Below are 19514 nucleotides of genomic sequence, written 5' to 3'. Positions count from 1 at the left end.
AAAGCCATCCAGTGTTTATTGCTGGAATCTCTTTATATCTGCATACTTGGTGTGGAGATATAGTTAACATTTCATGAAGTTGCTATAGGAGAGGAACTTGGCAAATCATGTGATAGATACAAATGCAAAACAGCTGAAGCATAAACTGTAAAGAAGTTACGAACATGTTGTTGTGCACTGGCAACTCATTTCAGTTTTATCTAGCAGACTGGTTAAATTTGATCTGTGCCTTTTCTTCTGCCTTCTTAGGGAAAGTTTGGGAAGTTTAAGAGGTATGTTGCTCACAGTACCCATGTAACAAATGTTCGTTGGACCTATGATGACAGTTTGTTGGTCACTGTTGGAGGAGCAGACACCTCTTTAATGCTGTGGACTTACGAGATGGAAGGACATCGGGATAGCAGACAGTGTGACAGTGAAGAGTCTGATCTAGATTCTGAAGAAGATGGAGGTCAGTAATAATTTCTAAAACTAGCTGGATTATGATATTTCAAGAAGACTTTATTAATGGAAAACTGCTGATTTAGAAATAATCAAGTTTTACCTATGATTGTTTTAATATTAAATAGTGAAGACGCTTCAAAAACGTTAAGTAAAATTTCTTTTTGGGCAAAGGACTGATAAACTGTTGTGAAGAAAATTATAATGAAGTGTTTGACTTACTGCTTTGAGTCAGAGTATATAAAAGGACTCGACATCTTTTAAATGAAAAAATATTAAGTGCCAGTTATAGGTAACTTCCAAAAATCTATATAGAAAAATACATTCATCACAGTTTAGGTTTGGGCAGTAATTCTAATGGAATTATGTTGAAATCTGTATAATGTGAGATCATCATTATCTTGATGTTACAGCATCTGTTTGCATAGTATGAAAGCATAGTAGACTGAGGTAGACTGATGTTCATATATGGAACAATCTATTGCAAGATCATAATACCAATAGTTATAAAGTGTTAATTACATTTCATAGAATTAACTTCTGTTGTTTTTGCCATACTTAATGTTTTCCTTTTCATGTTATAATTCTAAGGGTTCATGAGCCTCCAAACTTGTTCTCTCTGCTCCCAAGTGCAATTTTTCCTCCTTGTCAGTTCCTCAGTCTTCAAGCATTTTTAAACTGTCACTGCTACTCTTTAAATAGTTCTGTGTAATAAGTGAACTTCAGTTTTCACTAAAATTTGCTAAATGACCAGAGACACTCTAAATATTAGAGGCATGTTAAACGTTCATTGGAGAAGACTTTTTATGCACTGTCTTTCTGCTTAAAAATATTGAGGACTACATCTGCAAAGTCATTTAATTGCGTACAGGGAACTTGGTCAGCTTCAGCTTTCTGAATCAAAAATTGCAATCTTCAGAGTTTTTGTTCAGCTTCTGCCTATGACCTGTTAGCACATCTTTGCCTGATAACCTTCCCTAGGCTCTGGTGCTTTACACAGGAACCCGCTTAAGCTATGTGTTCAAAAATACTCTAAAAGAAAGAGAAGTCTGTTAAGCTTTACAAGAAAAGACATTGACATCTTTTTCCACAAAAGTTTTTCTTCATCAGTTCCTATTAATTTCAGTTAGAGTTAAGAACTATTCATAAAGTTGGCATTAGTAGTCTCAATCTTTGAAAAAAAAAAAAAAAAAAGTGGAGAGTAAGTAACAACCCTGTCACTATTTAGCTTTTTTTCTGTGTTTACTATACTAAACATCATCTTGATGTGCCTGAGTGTCCCTAAGCATTGTGTAGGAGTGCTGTGCAGAACCTATAGATACCATCCTAATGGATGGATCCTGAAACTGAGAATAACCTGGCACTAAATCTTCCAGAATTTCAACAGCAGGTGTCATGTAGCGAGGTCCTTTTAGTGACCCTGAGTTAAGGCCTGCCAAGCAGAAGGAGTAGCTTTGAATGTCCCTTGAATCTGTTAATCATTTCATCCACAAAGATATTGTAGGGAATTTTTTTCTTAGAATGTCTTTAATTAACAATGTTCATGATTCCCAGCTACTTTCTTTCTGTTGTGTATTTATGTTACTAATAATACATGGTATATTTGTTCTTATAATCCAGTACATTGTTGAAACCTGCACAAATTATGATTTAATTTTTTTTCTGGTATCTTAGTTTGTTTTGATACTGTTCACTCTGATTTTGTTAGGTTATGACAGTGATGTGACAAGGGAAAATGAAATTAATTACACCATCAAAGCCTTATCAACAAACATTAGACCAATGTTTGGAATTAAGCCTCATCTGCAACAAAAGGAGCCAACCTTAGATGAAAGGTAATTGCTAAATTACAATTCTAGCCAAGAAAGCAATCTGAAAAGGTAATTAATAGTAAAACATAATTATATTGGAATACATATACAGCTTAAAAGGGTATGTATAAAAAGAGTGGAAATATTTATTTGGAGAAAAAAAAAAAAACAACTTAAAACTTTTGCCTGAGGACTAGGCTGTATCTCTTTTTCAGAGAGAAAAAAAGACTACAAATGATGTATACATATTATTATGTTCGGGGAGTTTCTTGAGATAATTGAGTTATTTGCTGGTGTTTGATATTATGTTCTTTTTTAAACTTAAATACTGAGTGGTATCTGGTGATGGCATTATAGGCATGAACCTGTACAATCGTTTTATTGAAAGACAACTCTCAGTTTTTTGTTTTTGCCAACAAATTAATTCAGCTGTAATTGGTCCTTGCATTGTTTCTATCTCCAGATAACTTCTACCTTTCTTTGAGAAATTCTATCCACGGTGATTCTGCAGTTTCTATTAATAAGTCTTGGAAAATGAAGCTGATTGCTTTGCAGTGTTAGTTGTATTGCTTGGTTCACTATCATATGCTTTAGAAGAGAAGGGGGTGGGGAGCAGAGTAGGATAAGACCAGCAGGTAAAGTAGATGTGAAATAAGAAAAAGAATTTATAACCACTAGAACATAATCTGTTGTAGAATCTGCAATTGAGCACAACCCTGAAAGTTTTTGTTTGTTGTCAGCAAAATAGATGTGGACAGTGTATGTGAGGGAAAAGGAAAGAGAGATTCCTGACAGGATACAGTGGCAATTGAGGAACACTAGTATTGAAGAGAGGGAAGTGAGGAAAACATATGACAGTATAATTAGATGTAAGGACATGGAGAAACAGCAGATTGGAAACTTCCTGCAGGAATGTGAGGAGTTCTGTTATGATGCACATGCCTCTTTCCACAGTGAAGCTGACAGATCTGTGATGCCCTTCTTGAGAAATGCAACCTGATGTTTTGGGAGTTTTGGTGTTGTCTTTTGTTTTTAAGTTATGTTGCTGAAGGAGAGAACGGATGCCTATGTATAAAGCTGTGGCTCCCTGTCTTGCATTTGAAATAAGAAAAGGTCTTTCTGTTTATTAATTAGATGTATCTGATGTGGAAATCAAAAAAGAAATAATGTGCATGGTATCAACATTTTAGACTTATATTTACTCTTGTTAATGAAAGCTGTGATTAAAGATTCTTTTTTTTAAATGAAATTGTACCCTCTTGTATTTCAATAATTGTTTCTGCAAGCTGAGTGAGTTGTGTTTTTCAGTTTCAAATAAAATATTACAGAAAATTAATTCTGTAGTAAGATAACTAGGTTCTGATTCAGAATGCATAAAAGTTCATGAAAGAATTCCATTGCCTTCATTGTTTAAGTTTGGGGCCCTAAAACTTCAAAGAAAAGTTTTTGTGAAGAATAAACCCGAAGTTAATATTGTGTAAGATTGGTAAATGTTGTAGTAAGTCTACTTCCATAGATACTAATTTTATTTTTATTTCCCTTTCCTTTTGCTTCCTATGAAGGCAGGGGGTAGTGAGGTAAGTTCATTTACACAAAGTCCAGGATCAAACACATTTTAATAACTTAAGCTGCTTGGCAAAGTAGTTATACTTTGAAATAGAAGTGAAGGCTTTTACTCTTTACTAATAAATAGTAGCTTGTTAAAGAGTAGAAAAGGGATAAAGGACAAAGAATAAGCCCAGTTCTCAGTCTGAGTAGACATGAGTGAGTGCTAAACAGAGTATTTGGGAGAAGGTGATCAAACCTCATCCTCTTTTTTGCAATACTTTGGAGTAGCTAAGGAACAGCTTGACTTAAGTAGCTGTAGTCAGAGAGCTTGCCTGACTTCTTGTGGACTTCTGTAAAACTATATCACAGCGTTGGTGGAGAGGTCCAACAGGGAATAAAAAGTGCAGGGAGCACATTGCAGAGATGCCTGAAGTGGCTGTTTGAGCAGTATAACCACGTCTGCACCACTGAGTTGGAGCTAATGAAGCTTGAGGGATGAGAGGAGCATTGTTGACTTGGCTGTAGCATTTTACCAATGCACTTAAGGATCTGAGCTGCTAGGTCCACATAGCATTCATATGACATGAAGAGTTGCTAGCTTAGTTGCCTGCATTAGGTAGTGAGCTTTTGCACATACTCCGTTTAGAATATATGCATACTCAGAAACATGCTCTTATATTTGTAGCACAGCAAATCCTTAGGCTGTAGGCCACCCTTCAGGCTTGTAGACTGAGCTGCCAGGACACTTGGACCTACACTGGTTAAGAAAGGAGAAACCCTCCCATACCTACCTGGACCCTGTTTCCACAATGGAATCACATCCCTGTGGTGACAGATAGAATTCTGTTAATCTCTGTGTATCCTTCTGCAGACAAATTGACATAATCAAGAAAGCCACTGTCTTCATCGAAATTTTAGATCATACCACTAGCAACTTTTATCAAATTAATTCTGGTTTTATGCTTTTAAACACATGTATTAGTAAAGTCAATGTTCCTGTGTAAGTTATACAGAGCGTGTATAACTTATAGAGACTTTTATTCTGTTTGCTCATTTACAGGATATTTGGGTATACTGCTCAGAGTGTGGGTAGTACCTCTGTGTCATTCTGTGTTATGTGTAGGCTTGTTGTATTGACTGCCAAACATTAGAAGAGATACGTTTCTTGTAGTAACACTTTATTGGAATCCTTATATTCTTAGGATCACAGGTGCACACCAGTGCAGAATGCGCTTCTGAGAATGTTTTTCAAGTAATTTTGACTTTCTTTATAAAGGAGATTCCTTGTGAGAAAGTATCTGAACCTCTTTTAGGTTCAGATTTTTTAGTGTAGGAAGAGTTTAATTCTCTATGGGAGAAGATTGAGATAAATATTACCAGATAGTTGAACTCTAAGGCTATGTAGAAAGACTTTAAAGACTATACAAAAAATGTAGTTACTACTTAAGATTGTTGTACCTGACAGCTGAAGTGGAATTCATAAACCCTAGCTGAATAGTGAAGTTCCCTCTATATAGAAGGAATAGGATTTTCAGTATCCAGAGTATTAAATGAGATAAACAATAGGAGAACACTAAAGGAAGAAGCATACCTGAAATCTCATCTGTTTCCTACTTCTGTCTCACAAAAGCACATCTATGAGGCCAGGAGTTGTGGTCTGAGACTGTGACCTGGATTTAGAGTCAGAAATTACTCAATTGGGTACCAAAAATCGATTCACTAAAATTATTTTGATTCTAATAATATTAGAAAGGTTAAGTTGATGTCACCTTTTATGTTGTAAGTAGTAGGTTGACATATGAAATAAGAGTTTTAGGCCATTTAGTCTATCAAAAATTCAAATACACATCACCAAGTGGGTCAAAACATTGTCACTCCTTTTTGCTAGAGCTCTGCAGAAAGGGATGAAAGAATCCCTAGGGTCAGAAAGGGAGAATAAGCAAAAGAGGCTGCAAAACAATGCAGTCTGGTGGGTAGGTAACTTCTCTGTGAAGTATGGAACATGGGATTCTGCTTTTGGAGTAGCATAATAATTTTCTTCCAGTGACCCTTAATTCAAGATGTGAATGCAATTCCCAAGACATGAATCTGAACAAGTGATTATTTTTGCTCTCCAACAGAGTCACTGTTCTGTTCTCAATTTTCTGGTTTTGCTCATAAATTTTTTCCTTGAAATAACAGATGTTAAAAAAAAAATAATTATTTTCCCCTTCACAACAGCAGAGTTTACTTGGAGCAGTGGACATTTCTGTGTCTTGATCATTTTTATGGCTAACACATTGACTTGAGATGTGAGTTGCATCAACTCATACTTCTAGGCAGCACTGCCTTTATTTTTTCCTTCAGGACAAACATGACTTTCCCCACTTTTTCTGGGACTTTTTTTTTCCCTAACGATCTTATCTAAGCAATTCAGTTTTTGAAAGAAAATGAGAGAGACGGGTATTTTTTGAAAATGACATATGCTAGTGCTGTAAAAGTTGATATGCTGAATAGAAATACGTTGAAGCCTTAAATTTCAGGGATGTTTTTTGAAAAACGGATGCTAGGACTCAAGATTTCATTTGGATTCAATTAGTTTAAGGTCTGCTTGCAGTGTAGTTTAAGGCTACCTCTACTAATGATATGCTGTTCTCTAGTAGTAAAATTACCATAATATATCATTGACATTGGAATATTTATTTTAACTTCTATTGAAAACACAAAATGACATTGGCTGTGAGGCAGCACTTATATCTATAATTTGAATTATTTATGATTTCTGAATAATAATATTAAAATATATTATTTTTATGTGAAAAGATGTCTACTGTGTGTCTAATGTGGTTGTGTAATAACTTTGTGGAAATTCAGCAGCACAAAATAAATTGGAACTGTTTCTATCCTTTACTAAAAGTTCTTTCCTAGTATGTTTTTGTGCTAGGTAAATTGCTCAGAAGAAAAATCCATTATGGATAGTTAATTTTGAAAACACTTCTGGCTCAGCTACTCCCTGATCTGCAAATCGCTGAAGGTTGGGAGAAGAATCTGGAGAATATCACTCCATTCTTAGTCTGTTCTTATACTCCCTGAAGTGTTCGCTATTTGTCACTGTCAAAGGGATGATGCTCTGATGAATGTACCTTAGATAAGAATGGCTGCACCAAGAGATCTCAAAACTAAACAACCAGGAATTCTGGTTTAATTTTCCACCATAAATTTACCATACTAAAGACTTGCAAGCAACTTAAACTTCTGAAAGAGTTTGTCTCTCATAGTCACCACTATCCTGTTTTCTTAGTAGATACCATTACTCAGTCCATATGCTGAGATTTCTTGTGTGGGAAGATCCCAGTATTTTATGTCTTTTGAAAATTCTTTGGATGCTCTGCATCCACTCCCAGATGCAATTCAAAACCAGGCATTGTGGTCTTGAGGATTTTTTCTGTATGTGGAAGGGCATATGCAAAAATACATAACTATTTTAGATACTCATGTATTCACAGTGGGAAGGGAACTAACAAACTATTTACAAACTAGTCCTTTACTGATCCAGAAGTGAAAATTTTTTTTACCTGATACAGACAGTAAATAAACCTAAATTGTACTTCCAAGGGGGTGAGAAAGGGAGGAAGCTACTGCAATGAGGCTTCCTTTGTCTGAACCTCACAATTATCACCTTGTAATTGCCACTGAAAGAAAAATTTAGAGACTTTATACAAACATCTTCCAATGTTTTGGATAAATGAACAGAATGCAATTAGATTTTTCTGCTTGCCAGTCTAGTGACTTGTGATATGAATGTAAATAGCACAAATTCCGAAGTTGGTTTTGCAAAAAATCAGCTTTACCTTCTACTTTCACTCTGTCAACTTGTGTGATTTGGGAGAGGAGAGAAGCCAGGAATGAAAAATTATAGCAAGGGACTTTCTATTGGCAGCTTCTTCCCTCTCTCTGTTCACCATGTTTGCAGAATAAATGAGATTACAGGAAAGTTCAAATTTAAAGTTAACTCTTTTTTTTTAAAACAGTTTTAGAAAGAAAGCAGGGCTTTTTGAAGCTAACCTTTCTGTGAATCGGTTTCTGTGCTTTGGAATGTATGTTAGTGCAGTTGAGATTGAAAACCCTGAAATTTCTGGAGATTTCATTCTTCACAAGCAAGAATTTCATTATCATTAGTTACTTGTATTACTGTGCCTCTGAGCACTAGCAATAGACTAGAACAACATTATGGAAAGGAATGGTCTCCCTTTACCAGTTTGAGGTGATTATTTTTTCCTCTCAAAGCTGAGCTAAAACTCATGTCTTTGAAGAAATCGAAAAGCCAATTACCGAAGTATCAAGGTTTGCCAAATAATCTGCAGTTTTGAATGCAAGGAAAAAAAAACTGTTCGTTTTGCAACTAAAATAATCAGATGTGACCAGGAAAGAAATGTCTAGAGGAATGATTGCACGGCCCAGTGATGAGGGTTGGAAGATGTGTATTTGGGTTATGATCTGTGTAGACTGACTTTATCAGCACAACCAAGGAAGTTACGTGAACAATATGCATTTATCAAAGACCTCAAGAAGAGGATAACTGACACACAGGCGTATTGCTAGATAGGTTGAATACAGCTCTAAATAAGTCTTGCATATTTCAGTGATGAAGACAGCACAAAAGCCTTTTATGAAATCTGCCTTGTACCAATTAGGCATCCAGTCATATCTCCATATATGTAAATATTTGGCAGCTAATAATTAGATATGTCACATGTGGTCCATGTGGAAAATCTTGTTTTATACTTAAATCATAAGATTGAAAAAGTAGAACTAGAGATTAAAGAATTGAAATTGCCAAATGAAATCTACAAATTTTCCTCTGACTATATGAACATATTTGGTTCAGTGGACTGTAGTCCTTGAAGAATTGCATGTATTGACTGTAAAACTTGTTCAAGATACATCTGAATTTTTCTGGGAGAAAAGGTTTAGCTGTTTCCTATCTGAAGAAATAGTGCATCAGTCTTGCATTGCAGAATAAAGTTGGAACTAATTAGAAGAGATTCAGTGAAACAGATTATTTTCACTGCGGGGGGGGGGGGGGGAAATCCATTTATAAGTTGTTAACACTGTTTTCTTAATTTCCTGGAAAGTTCTTCCGAACAGATGAGAGAAAAATTATTTTTGCTTCACCTGTAAGTGAAAAAGACTGATAACTAGTGTCCTCCTTGCTGCAGTGGAATTGCTTGGTAGTTCTTAAAAGAAAAGCAAATCAAAACAAAGGAAGTGTACATGCTAATCAGACTAATGAAAAGTACCCATGCATAGCACAAATATTAGGCCACGCCCATATATTCTGATGGTTAATAATGATTTTTTGCTAGTCAAAGTATAGGAGTATGCATCATACGTGACTGAGAAAACCCATCCAGTGCAAGAAATTTGTGAAACAGATGCCGAAATACCTTCTGTCAACATAAATGGAATTAAATAATCATGAAAAAACAGTATATCAGCAGTGCTTAGTACCCCACACATTTTGACTAGCTGAGATAATTGTATTTTAGTGTAACTGCATGTATTTTTATGAGTGAACTTGAACATCTGTATTTAATAGTGAGTTGACTGTTCTATCCATCAGCTCATTTTGGGAAGTTAAACCTGCACAACCTTTCTTTCAATAATTCACGTGTTGTGTTTGCCAACTCTTTAAACACTTAATATACTTCAGAGGTTTTTGGGTCTGCTTCTGCTTGCTTTCTCTGTTTACAGTAGAAATCATTTGTAAGAATTATATTCTCATGCCAACACATATTCGTAATTCCCATTTAAGTGAATAGGAGTTTTCTGTACAAATAGATTTACATAACCTATGAAGTTGTGAATAATCTCCTTGTAAAAAGAAGTAAACAAACCAGAAAGTCAGTAATTATTTCTATGAATAATTCACTGGCACCTAGCTTTCAGCCAAACTTGTATAAGTAATCCTTTTCTCTTTCCCACCTGCTGCCGAAAAGAGGTTCCAGGTAATGCTTTTATTTTGCTATCTAGTCCATATTTTACTGTCATCTCCCATCTTCCTTAAAAAGCCGTCTGTCATGTTGGGTGCTATACCATGCACCTGTCACTCTTCAGAATATTTCTGTATTACAAATTTTAAATGTATATATATTCATTGTAGTTCTGTTCCATACAATAAGCTAGTTATTTATTTAACTACCAATATTAAATTAACTACATGGACCATTAAACTTGCCTATGTTTTACAAATAGTATTTTTCAATAATATTTATTAAAATATAGAGATTAGCACTCTCTCCCCTAATGGACAGCTATCCACCTCAAAAGTGGATTGTTTTACATTTGATGGGACAGTCTCACCTGACATGTCAAGGTGTACATGTTGCTAAATTATTTAAGTATTAGATTACCTATATCCACATTAATGCGTACGAAATGGCACTTTATAGTCTTAGGACACATGAAAATAATTATGACTAATCACTGTCAAGAAGCAGTATTTAAAAACTACCAGGTTTCATTGTCTTCTAATGGAAATCAGGTCTCTAAAGTTTCACAAGTGACTTTGAAAATCTTACCAAGAATGAATGGAAAGAACTCCTCCTTACTTTCAAAAAAAATTCTCTACTTCATGCTTGCCAGCACATTTTGAGGAGGGCAGTGAAAGTCACTTCATGTTGAAGGCTGGTGCACAATCAGTTGCTAAGTTCTTTGCAAGTCCCCCGAAGTACGAGGTGTGGCTGTGGTGACCCTCACAGGAAGGGACTTTTTCTTTTGTACCAACAGCTGTGATTTGCTCTATAAAATCATGCCCAAAATAACACTTGGATTTTTAAAACAGAAATAAGTGTTGTAATTGACATTGTCATAAGTTACTATAGAGCTCAAAGAATTGATAGCAGTTTATATTAACCACAGAAGACCATCCCTTGTTCTGTTAATAACTCAGCATCAATAATAAAAATAGGGAGTGAAATACAACATTATACAAGACAACATGTGTGGTAGTATCAATAATATTCAAACTATGTCTAAAAACATGAAAAAGTGATTTCTTTGTTTCACAAACTACTTCAAAATGCTTGTATTCCATTTTTATGGTCTCATAATAAGAAATATTAAAATATATATACCAATTCTGTTTTCATGTTGAAACTATAGTGCCATATTAAGGTATTTATTCCCCCTGTGATAGATGGCTGGAACTCTCCTTCCACATGTTAAAACTGACCCCATCCATATGTGCATTCACCCCAAAATGTTATTCATGCTCTCCTTCCCATCTTTTGCACACAGTTTTTGAGCATGCAGCCAGTTATACATGCAGCTATATGACCACTGTGTTGTATATGCCATTAGTCACTTTCCTGCACATTAAATAGTGAATGAAAAATACCTTCAGCTTTAACACTCTTAAAAATATATTACTTGGATAATGTATTCTGGTGTCCTTCAACATTCCTGCTTTTAAATGCACAAGTTGTCATCTTGAAACTTAATTGGGAAAAAAATACGTAATCCTTGTAATTTGCATTCCAGTTCCACTGCTCTGAATCGATATAGAGTTAGTCTTTCATAGATGGGTACTTGCATGAATTGTTTAGGTGACCTGTGAGATAATATAGCTGAATATAAATTGTCAAGTTTTATTGACCAATGTACATTTGCTTTATTCTTTTGTATGGTAATGTACAAATGTAAATGTACTCTAGTGATTGGCTAAGGATAGATATCAACCTGTATTTGTGTCTATTTATCTGTACAACCTTTAAGTACAGATGGTCTTTTCAAGCAGTTGTATAATATGAGATTATTTTACCTCTTCTCCCATTCTATGACAAGGGATTAGCAGACAGCAAATGTTACAAAAATGACACATTCTAGATCCAAGCAGCAGAGAAATCTTCACTTCAGTTCTAGTAACATAAACCTGTGCCAAAACCATGTCCTTTCAGTTTTTACTGCTTTCATGAAACTTCAGATATGCTCTCCTGCTCTGTTTAGTTTTCTTGCCTTTTTTTTCCTCTCACTCACTTTTTTTTCCTCTGTTTTTCCGGGACATAAATGAATGGGGGCTGGGAGGGAGAAAAGAAATGAGGCTTGAGCGCTCTGTGTCAAATGTCAGGTGACAAGTGGAAGAAGGGCTCTTTCTGCTGTGGTTTATTGATTTCTAGAGCAACAGTAATAAGACTGTTGCTGGATTGTCCATGATGAATCAGAAATTAAAAATATAAAATATTTGGAAGCATCCTGAAGTGAGTAGGAGGTGGATTGGGCAGTTTTGCTCAGTCTTCCCTTTCCCCATCTGTAAAGCAGGACTGACCTCCAGTGGTGGAGCCTACATACAGCCCTTGCATGCCGCCCGCCTGCTCAGCACCAGCGTTGTCACTCGCTTCTACTCCAGAGCTGGCTGGATGACGTATGGTCATCAGGTTTCCTACTGTTGTTAAATTTGGTTTTGGTGGTTGGGTTTTTTGGGTTTTTTTGTTTTGTTTTGTTATCAGGGAAAAACTTGTTGACCCTACTTTTCATTTTCTTTGCCTCAAATATGTAATTACACGGATTTCCTCTGCTGTTTTAGATGTATTCTCTTTGTTTCCTTGAATCTTCTCTGATCTGTGCAGTCCTCCCTCGGTCTCTGATTTTTATGTATCTTTGCAACAGCAGTCAAACAGCACTAGCTACTGATAACTGTACACCGTTCCTCCTAAATAATAGCGTTTCTGTGAAGGCCTTTTTTCTTCTTAGGAACTCTAAATTGAGATGGGCATAAAATTATTTTTATGGATAGATTGTTAAGAATTGTCCTAAGAGAACTGGGCTCAGTTCCCTACAGTTTGGACTTCTTGCTTCAGATCAGGTGGGGTTTTTTTTGATAGTAATGCATAGTGGTCTCCTGTCTTTGATACAAAATCTTCATTTGCTCTTCTGCTACTTTTCATAGATTTTTTTTTTTTTTTTAAGAGTGGCATTAGTTACTGATACGCTTCTTACTCTGCTGTTCAAAGTAATAGAGAAATTTATGCAAGATTAATAGCTCTAGAATCTGATATTCTTGTTCCATGTGCTGGCTGCAATGTAAGCTAAAGGAAGCGACATTTAAAGATTTCCTTGCTGTCTGAAAAGCATCAGAAATTATGCTTCTCTCTCAGGTAGAAAGTCTCTCTGGAACTGTAAGAGGAGAGTATCTTTTTCTACTTGCCTTTCTTCAAGAAGGTTTGGATTTTTTTCTGCTGCTGTATGTGTAGGCTGGCAATCATACCTTGGGTGCTGGTGCTTCACAGCTGGGTAAGGTGGCATTGTGATTTTCTTTTCAGTCCTTAATACATCATTGACAGCTGGATTTCTTTTTCTCCAGAAGCCTTTTTGAGTTCTACAACATGCCAGTAGAAGCATCATGCACAACAAACAGCATGCCAGTCTCACATTTCTGCAATACTCCCTACTGTAGTTGCTGTTTGATTTTTATAGCTGCTGCATGGGATGAAAGAAGAGGTAACATGACAGTGGAAAACTAGTGAACACTGATACTCTCTGTTGTAGGTTCCTCTTTTCCCTCCCTCTCTGATTCTTGGGAAAACTAACGGTTAGGACCAACAGAATCACTGGTATACAATTTTCCAATTTTCAGCCCTTCAGCGTTGTTCCTGATTTCCAAGTTTAAAAAGAGAAGGGTACATGTTGTGTTTGCTTAATTTAAAAAAGCGTTTAAAGTCAACATTATCTAAGTAGTTTTTAAGGAACCACTTTTGTATAAGTGTTTTTTAAGGAACTTCTTGCATTTATAAGTGTACCTACGTACCTAATAAATGAGCAGCAATTATGGAGGTATCAAAGTAATTAACGAATTTTAATTATAATTCAAAGTAACAAACTGTAGGTAGGAAAAAAGTTGGTTAGCAGCTCTTAGTATCATTAACCTGTTTTACAAATCCAGTATTAGATATATTTCAATAACTATAATTCTTAGCCATAAAATAACAGGATATATATAATCATGGGTATGTGCAATTCATTTAAATTGTTAACCCTGTTAATTCTTCAAAGACTTTTGATTGCACAGGCAGAGAAATTGTTATTATTTTGCTGTTTAACTTCAGAGATTGTAAGCACTAGAATTTGCTCAGGTTTAAGCCATACTTATATTCATATGCAAAAAAAAAACCAAAAAAAACAAAAAACCCCAAAAAACAACAAAACACTCCAAAACCCAAACAAAGATTTATTTGTTAGTATTTTGGGAGGTCAGTGTGACCATTTCAAAAAAGATATTGGGGGAAAAAAAGTTGTTCTTTATGGGAGAAGAGGGAATCTTAATGTAAATCTACCTCAAATGTTTGATGAAGCTGTCTGGCTTCCCCCCCAGCAAATTTTAATTGGATCTGGGCTGTATTAGTTTTTCTCTTTCTCTGTCTCTTCATTCACTTGAATGAGTAAGGGCAGGTTTTTATTCTCTGTATCACTGAAGTGTTTCAGAAAGCCCATTCCCCATACAGAATCTCTGCCTTTCAATTTTTGTTCATACATTTCAGTAGTTTTACTTGATTGGATTTGATTCGAGTAGCACACAGCAATAAGGAGGCTTCTATGGCATCGGGAGATACCTGTTGCCTCTTGATCAGTGTATTTGTAACTGAAATTGCTCAGCTACTGTGAAGGTGGGGAATGAATATGGTCAAAGATTTTTTTTCCTCTGCAAAACTTTAGATTACCTCTCTCCGTATATATTTAATATGATAGACATTGTGACCTATCGGGAGTGTTTTCTGTTGATAATTTAGAGACTTCTAAATAAAAGTGTAGTTTCTTTATTGTTTTAAAATTAAAAAGTGAGAATTTTAATTGTACTTAGCTGTACTATTGTAATATTCCTGTACTGGCCAACATGCCTGCATAGATGATGAGCGCAGCCCAGACTGTGCTTGTCCTCCTCTTTTCCAAAAATAAGGAGAACACTTTTTCACCTTTACAGACCAAGGGACAGGATGCTATGGCTGTGAGCTAGGTCCAGGCTATAACTGAAAAAGAAATTCAAATGCCTTGCTTTTACGTCTTGAGGTATATGTGAATTCCTTCTAACTGGAGAGCTTAGAGAGGAAAAAAAGATCTGTAACTGAGGACCTTTGAGAAAGATCTCTGGGGGTACATTCCCACCAGACATATTTCAAGCAGGACTGAAAGAGTGTATTTAAATGCTGCTGTCTTTTGATATTTGCCTCTGAGTGAGGAGACCCTTAGTGCATGTCTGCATCCCCCTTGGACTCCTTTTCTGACCTGCTTTGCTATATATGGTAGATATCCCCAGATTTTTCCTTTACTGCCAATTTATTAGAAGTCTGTTTTCCAAGAGTAAGAATTTTGGAGTAGCAAAAACCAATTGTTAGACTACCATTTTTTGTGAGGTTATAAAAGTCTTTCTCCATATTTCAATTAGTGTTCTGTGTTTTAATTTGCACTTATTTGTGACTGAATATGAAATAGGAGCCTCAGTTATTTTCCTTCATGCCTTAAATTTTCTTTTTAACTTTAAATTATTATTTCATACTTTGCTCTGGTAAGAATTTGTTTAATACAGCCCATATTCCCTCCCTGTGAAAAAACTCATTATGTTAACTATCCAATGTAAAGTAGCAGTAATTCTTTTTAGATCTCGATTTGGATTTTCTATTGTAAAGACCTTACATTTCGTAAAATCAAGATTTATGATGCTGAATTAAATATTTCAAGTACCTCCCTCTGGCCCTATGTAACACAATAGCGAGTTTTAATGAACTTGATCATGTTTGGGTGATCCAGGCATCTGACAGACTTCTTTACCGGACAGAAATCTTTCAGCATCTGTTTTTCTTTTGCAATTTTTTCTTTCTGTAAGTACTTTACAGGCTTCTAAGCACAGAGGAAGTAACTGAAGTATCTCAGAACACAGTTGCAGTATAATATGCATTATAATATGTACAAATATTTTGATTGGTGATATGACATCAATGTGTAAATTGTGCTAAAATTAGGCAGGGAAAATGGAGGAATAAAGCTCAGAAAATGGTATTTCATTTGAATAACTGAAAAAATACTTTTCAAATGTAGTTCAAAGTATACAGCGTATAAACAAATCATAGTCTGTTCTTAGACATGGTGATTATTTTGCATCAAAGTCATTATTCAAGAGCAGAGATGGAATTAAAAGTACTTCATACTAAAAAGGGAATGTGAAAGACAGCTGACCTATTGCTTTATGTGTAATGTTAGTCTGTCACAGTGCCTACTGGATTAAATCATTTGGATTTCATTGAATCTATATGTAGAATTTATTTTTAAATGTATTGTTCCTCTTAAGAGTCAAACTTACAAGTTTCTTTTCATGGCCACATGTGCCATATATATAGAATCAATAACCAATGCTCCTGCAAATTACTAAAAATAATTGCATGATTTTGATAAAACTTACTTGTTTGTGTGTTTGTATATGAACAGTTGAACATAATCTGAAAGATACGTTACAGATATTTATCAAACATATATAGTTGAGATTTCTTAATTAAATGTAGGCTATTCAGAACAGTGGAACATAAGTTATGGCTGATACTCATGCATTTGCATGGTGATGGTTTACTTCCAACTAAGCATTGATTGATAACTTGTTTCTGTTGTTGTAAGAGTGAATGGACAGGTGTACCTGGAGTTCTTTACAAACTATTACAAAAACAGGAAAATTTAGGGCCTACTGAAGGCATGTGGGAACAGGAATTATTATCTTAAATATTTAGATTAATGAGGTAAGCCTTTAGAGTTTATCCAATAAAAATTGCTCCAGAGAAGATGAAAGTATCTTAAGAATATAGCATGAAAAAGCGAGGAATATTGTATCAGTGGTCATTCATTGTAAAACAAGCTTTTGCATTAACCTCATGGATTGTTGAAGAATTGTCAGAAAACCTAGCATGTTAAACAAAGGTGTTTGGTTTTTTTTCCCCTTTGACAGAGGTTTTTCTTTTAAAGATTAATTCAAATATCAGTTAAGCAGGATAGGGCTGTAAGTTTTCCATAAGCAGTAGCAGGGTGGAATGTACTGTGTTAGTATGGAATGGGTGACGGACAGCCTTCTCTTATTCACAGTTCTTTATTTCAGACCACCAGTTAGTAGGGCATTGCCACAGCCGGAGAAACTTCAGACAAATAATGTTGGGAAAAAAAAGAGACCTATAGAGGTAAGAAAAACATTGATCTCATCTTCCTCTCCTTTTAGATTTTTTTTTTTGCAGAAATTGACATATTTCTGAACACACTAAATGATTGTTTCATTTTAAATGTATCAAAAATGGAAATACTGAATAGTGAGTAAACAGCAAAAAAGTGGGAGAGAATTTTTTTTTGTAAATCCAAAAAAGCCTGATGTTACTACTTCTTGCAAACAAAATGGAACACAACTTAATTCTTAGTAACAATAAAACCTTTTAAATGCAGTGCATAGAAAGCAATATGTCCTGTTCAGATAACTGGATTGTTAATGGGTGTATTATCGCTAATAAAACCAAGCATCTTTTACTACAATTTATTTTTTATTTATTTTAAAACTTTGTTTAAAATTCATCATTGTTAACAGTTTTAAAAATAAAATAATTTTTGAAAATCTATTAATGATGCCTTTACCTCAGGCACCTGTTTTTTTTCATTCCATGGCCCTTGCAAATAAATATACTCACTTTTGATTAATCTGAAGTGGAAATTCCATCTAACCTTGAAAAATGTAGTTCTTCCTATCACCTGAAATATTTTCTATAATATGATGCAAAATGTTTGGTGTAGCATAATGAACGGCCTTTTCCCATCGGTGTTCTAGAATTTTTAGGCTGTGATTCAGCTTTCTTAATTGCCACCTGGAATTAAATTGTGGCCCAATGTTTGTCATTCTTTGTTTCTTGGTATCTTCTGCATCAAAAGAGCTGTGTTCTTCTTGGCTCACTGTAATTTATTTATATGCATATGTATGAATATCTCTTTCTGTGTATATATATGTGTGTGTGTATACACATATAAATATTCTACAGCATCCACCAGACAGAGATGATAGGATGACACGACTGCACGACAAGAATGAGCAGCAATGTAAGCTGACAGGGAAGGCAGGATCTCAGTTTCTGTTGGTTTGAGACATCGTTAAACTCCTTTTCCTTTACTGCATAAGGACATATTTGAAAAATAACATCCTGGAAAAGATAGTAAAGTTCATAATTGCTTTAAGGTTGTTGAGTATCTAATAGATGTAAATACCTTTTTTAGGACCTAATTTTGGAGCTGGTATTTGGGTACCGAGGCAAGGACTGCAGAAACAACGTGCACTATTTGAATGATGGTGCTGATGTAATATATCATACTGCATCTATTGGGATCTTGTATAATGTGGCAACAGGTAGGAGAAAAACCACTTGAGGAGAAATGTTTCTTCACACACATGGAGTTACAGTTTATGAAGTAACTGGTATGCTTTATATCTTATAAAAGAATGTGGGAAAACTATTATTATTTGTTGCTGAACATTCAGTCTGTAGAGGTGATTCATGATAGCTGCATAAGCAAACTAAGTATCTTGAAATGTTTCTGGTGACTGAATTTTGGAGGAAGTAAAGATTTGGCTATTTTGGTATTAGCTTTCTGAAATTTGCTTGTTAAAACGATCATAGAAACTAAGACGGCTGAACAGTGGGGTCATTATACTTGTTTAATGTTTTTTGTAAGACTAAGTTAATTTTTTTTTTTGGTTGGTTTACTTTTCAGTCTCCATATCACATACATTCATTCCCAATAATCAATTTAGTTTAGATAGCTTAGACCTTTGAAAGAGTAACACAATGCCATTTGTTTCTGTGATATTTAAGCTACTTAGTGTAGAAAACTTGAGGGAATAGTTTGGAGTTATTGAGTGCTATGTGTTAAAATCGAGATAAAAAATTAGGAGTTTCTGTTTCCTGGTTTTAAGCTCCAAACTGCAACATCACTATAATGCTGTTTTCTAACAAATATTATAACTTTTTCAAACATTAACCGTGTCTATGTGTGTATAAATGCTTAATTAAAATTGGACTTTTTTATTATTTTTTTTAGGCTCTCAGTCTTTTTACCAGGAACACAATGATGATATTTTGTGCCTCACTGTAAATCAGCACCCCAAGTTTACCAACATAGTGGCAACTGGCCAAGTAGGTATGTTTGTATTTTTGTAAAAAAGAAATTAATATAAGAGCATGCAATTAGGGTCTTGTGAGTTCGTGATAAATCACAAAAAATATTTGATTATGCTATCTCCGTTTGTATGGGTGTTACTCAGTTACCTGTCCTCTTTATAAGTTTCTTTGAGAGTAATTTAATAAAGCTGAACAAAAAACATTGACGCATGAAAGAAGATTAAGCTTATATTTTGTTTGGAGTGTTATCAAAAATATTCTTTTAGAAATCTTAAGCCCCATCGCATTAGTCTGGTTTTATTTAACTATCAGCTTATGTTAGGCCTTCCAAAGAGTCATAGCCATTCCAAAGAAGCTTAATTGAGCTATCCTTCATTTTTATATGGGCTAAACTCGGAATTCTTAAAATAGATGTCACTTTATGTAGGTGTTATCTCATCAGGCGGATTTATAATACCTACTTGGTGTTTTGATAGTACATAGTTGTGATATTCTAAGCAGAATCAAAACCCTATTGGTGTTTCCCTACAGATACATTTAGATTTAGGGAGAA

General features: G+C 34.9%; 1 protein-coding gene across 4 annotated transcripts in view; it reads left to right on the top strand.

Annotated features, from left to right (window-relative positions):
- EML5 (EMAP like 5) overlaps nt 1-19514 on the top strand; it is a 124473-nt gene that overhangs the window by 76801 nt on the left and 28158 nt on the right. For 2 of the 4 annotated variants that reach the window (XR_011047910.1, XM_068397597.1), the window contains exons 26-30: nt 250-451; nt 2150-2276; nt 16909-16987; nt 18060-18189; nt 18882-18980. Coding sequence is in view for 3 of the 4 variants with exons in the window: in XM_068397597.1 (XP_068253698.1) it covers nt 250-451; nt 2150-2276; nt 16909-16987; nt 18060-18189; nt 18882-18980 (637 nt within the window). In the remaining variant the exon portion in view is untranslated. Of the gene's footprint in view, nt 1-249; nt 452-2149; nt 2277-2715; nt 3419-16908; nt 16988-18059; nt 18190-18881; nt 18981-19514 lie in introns of those variants that run through there. The other 2 variants (XM_068397598.1, XM_068397599.1) reach the window with 2 other exon arrangements.

This window comes from Nyctibius grandis, chromosome 4 (assembly GCF_013368605.1).
Source record: "Nyctibius grandis isolate bNycGra1 chromosome 4, bNycGra1.pri, whole genome shotgun sequence".
NCBI lineage: Eukaryota > Metazoa > Chordata > Aves > Nyctibiiformes > Nyctibiidae > Nyctibius > Nyctibius grandis.
Note: the sequence above shows the minus strand (reverse complement) of the source record. Positions and strands in the feature narration are given on the sequence as shown.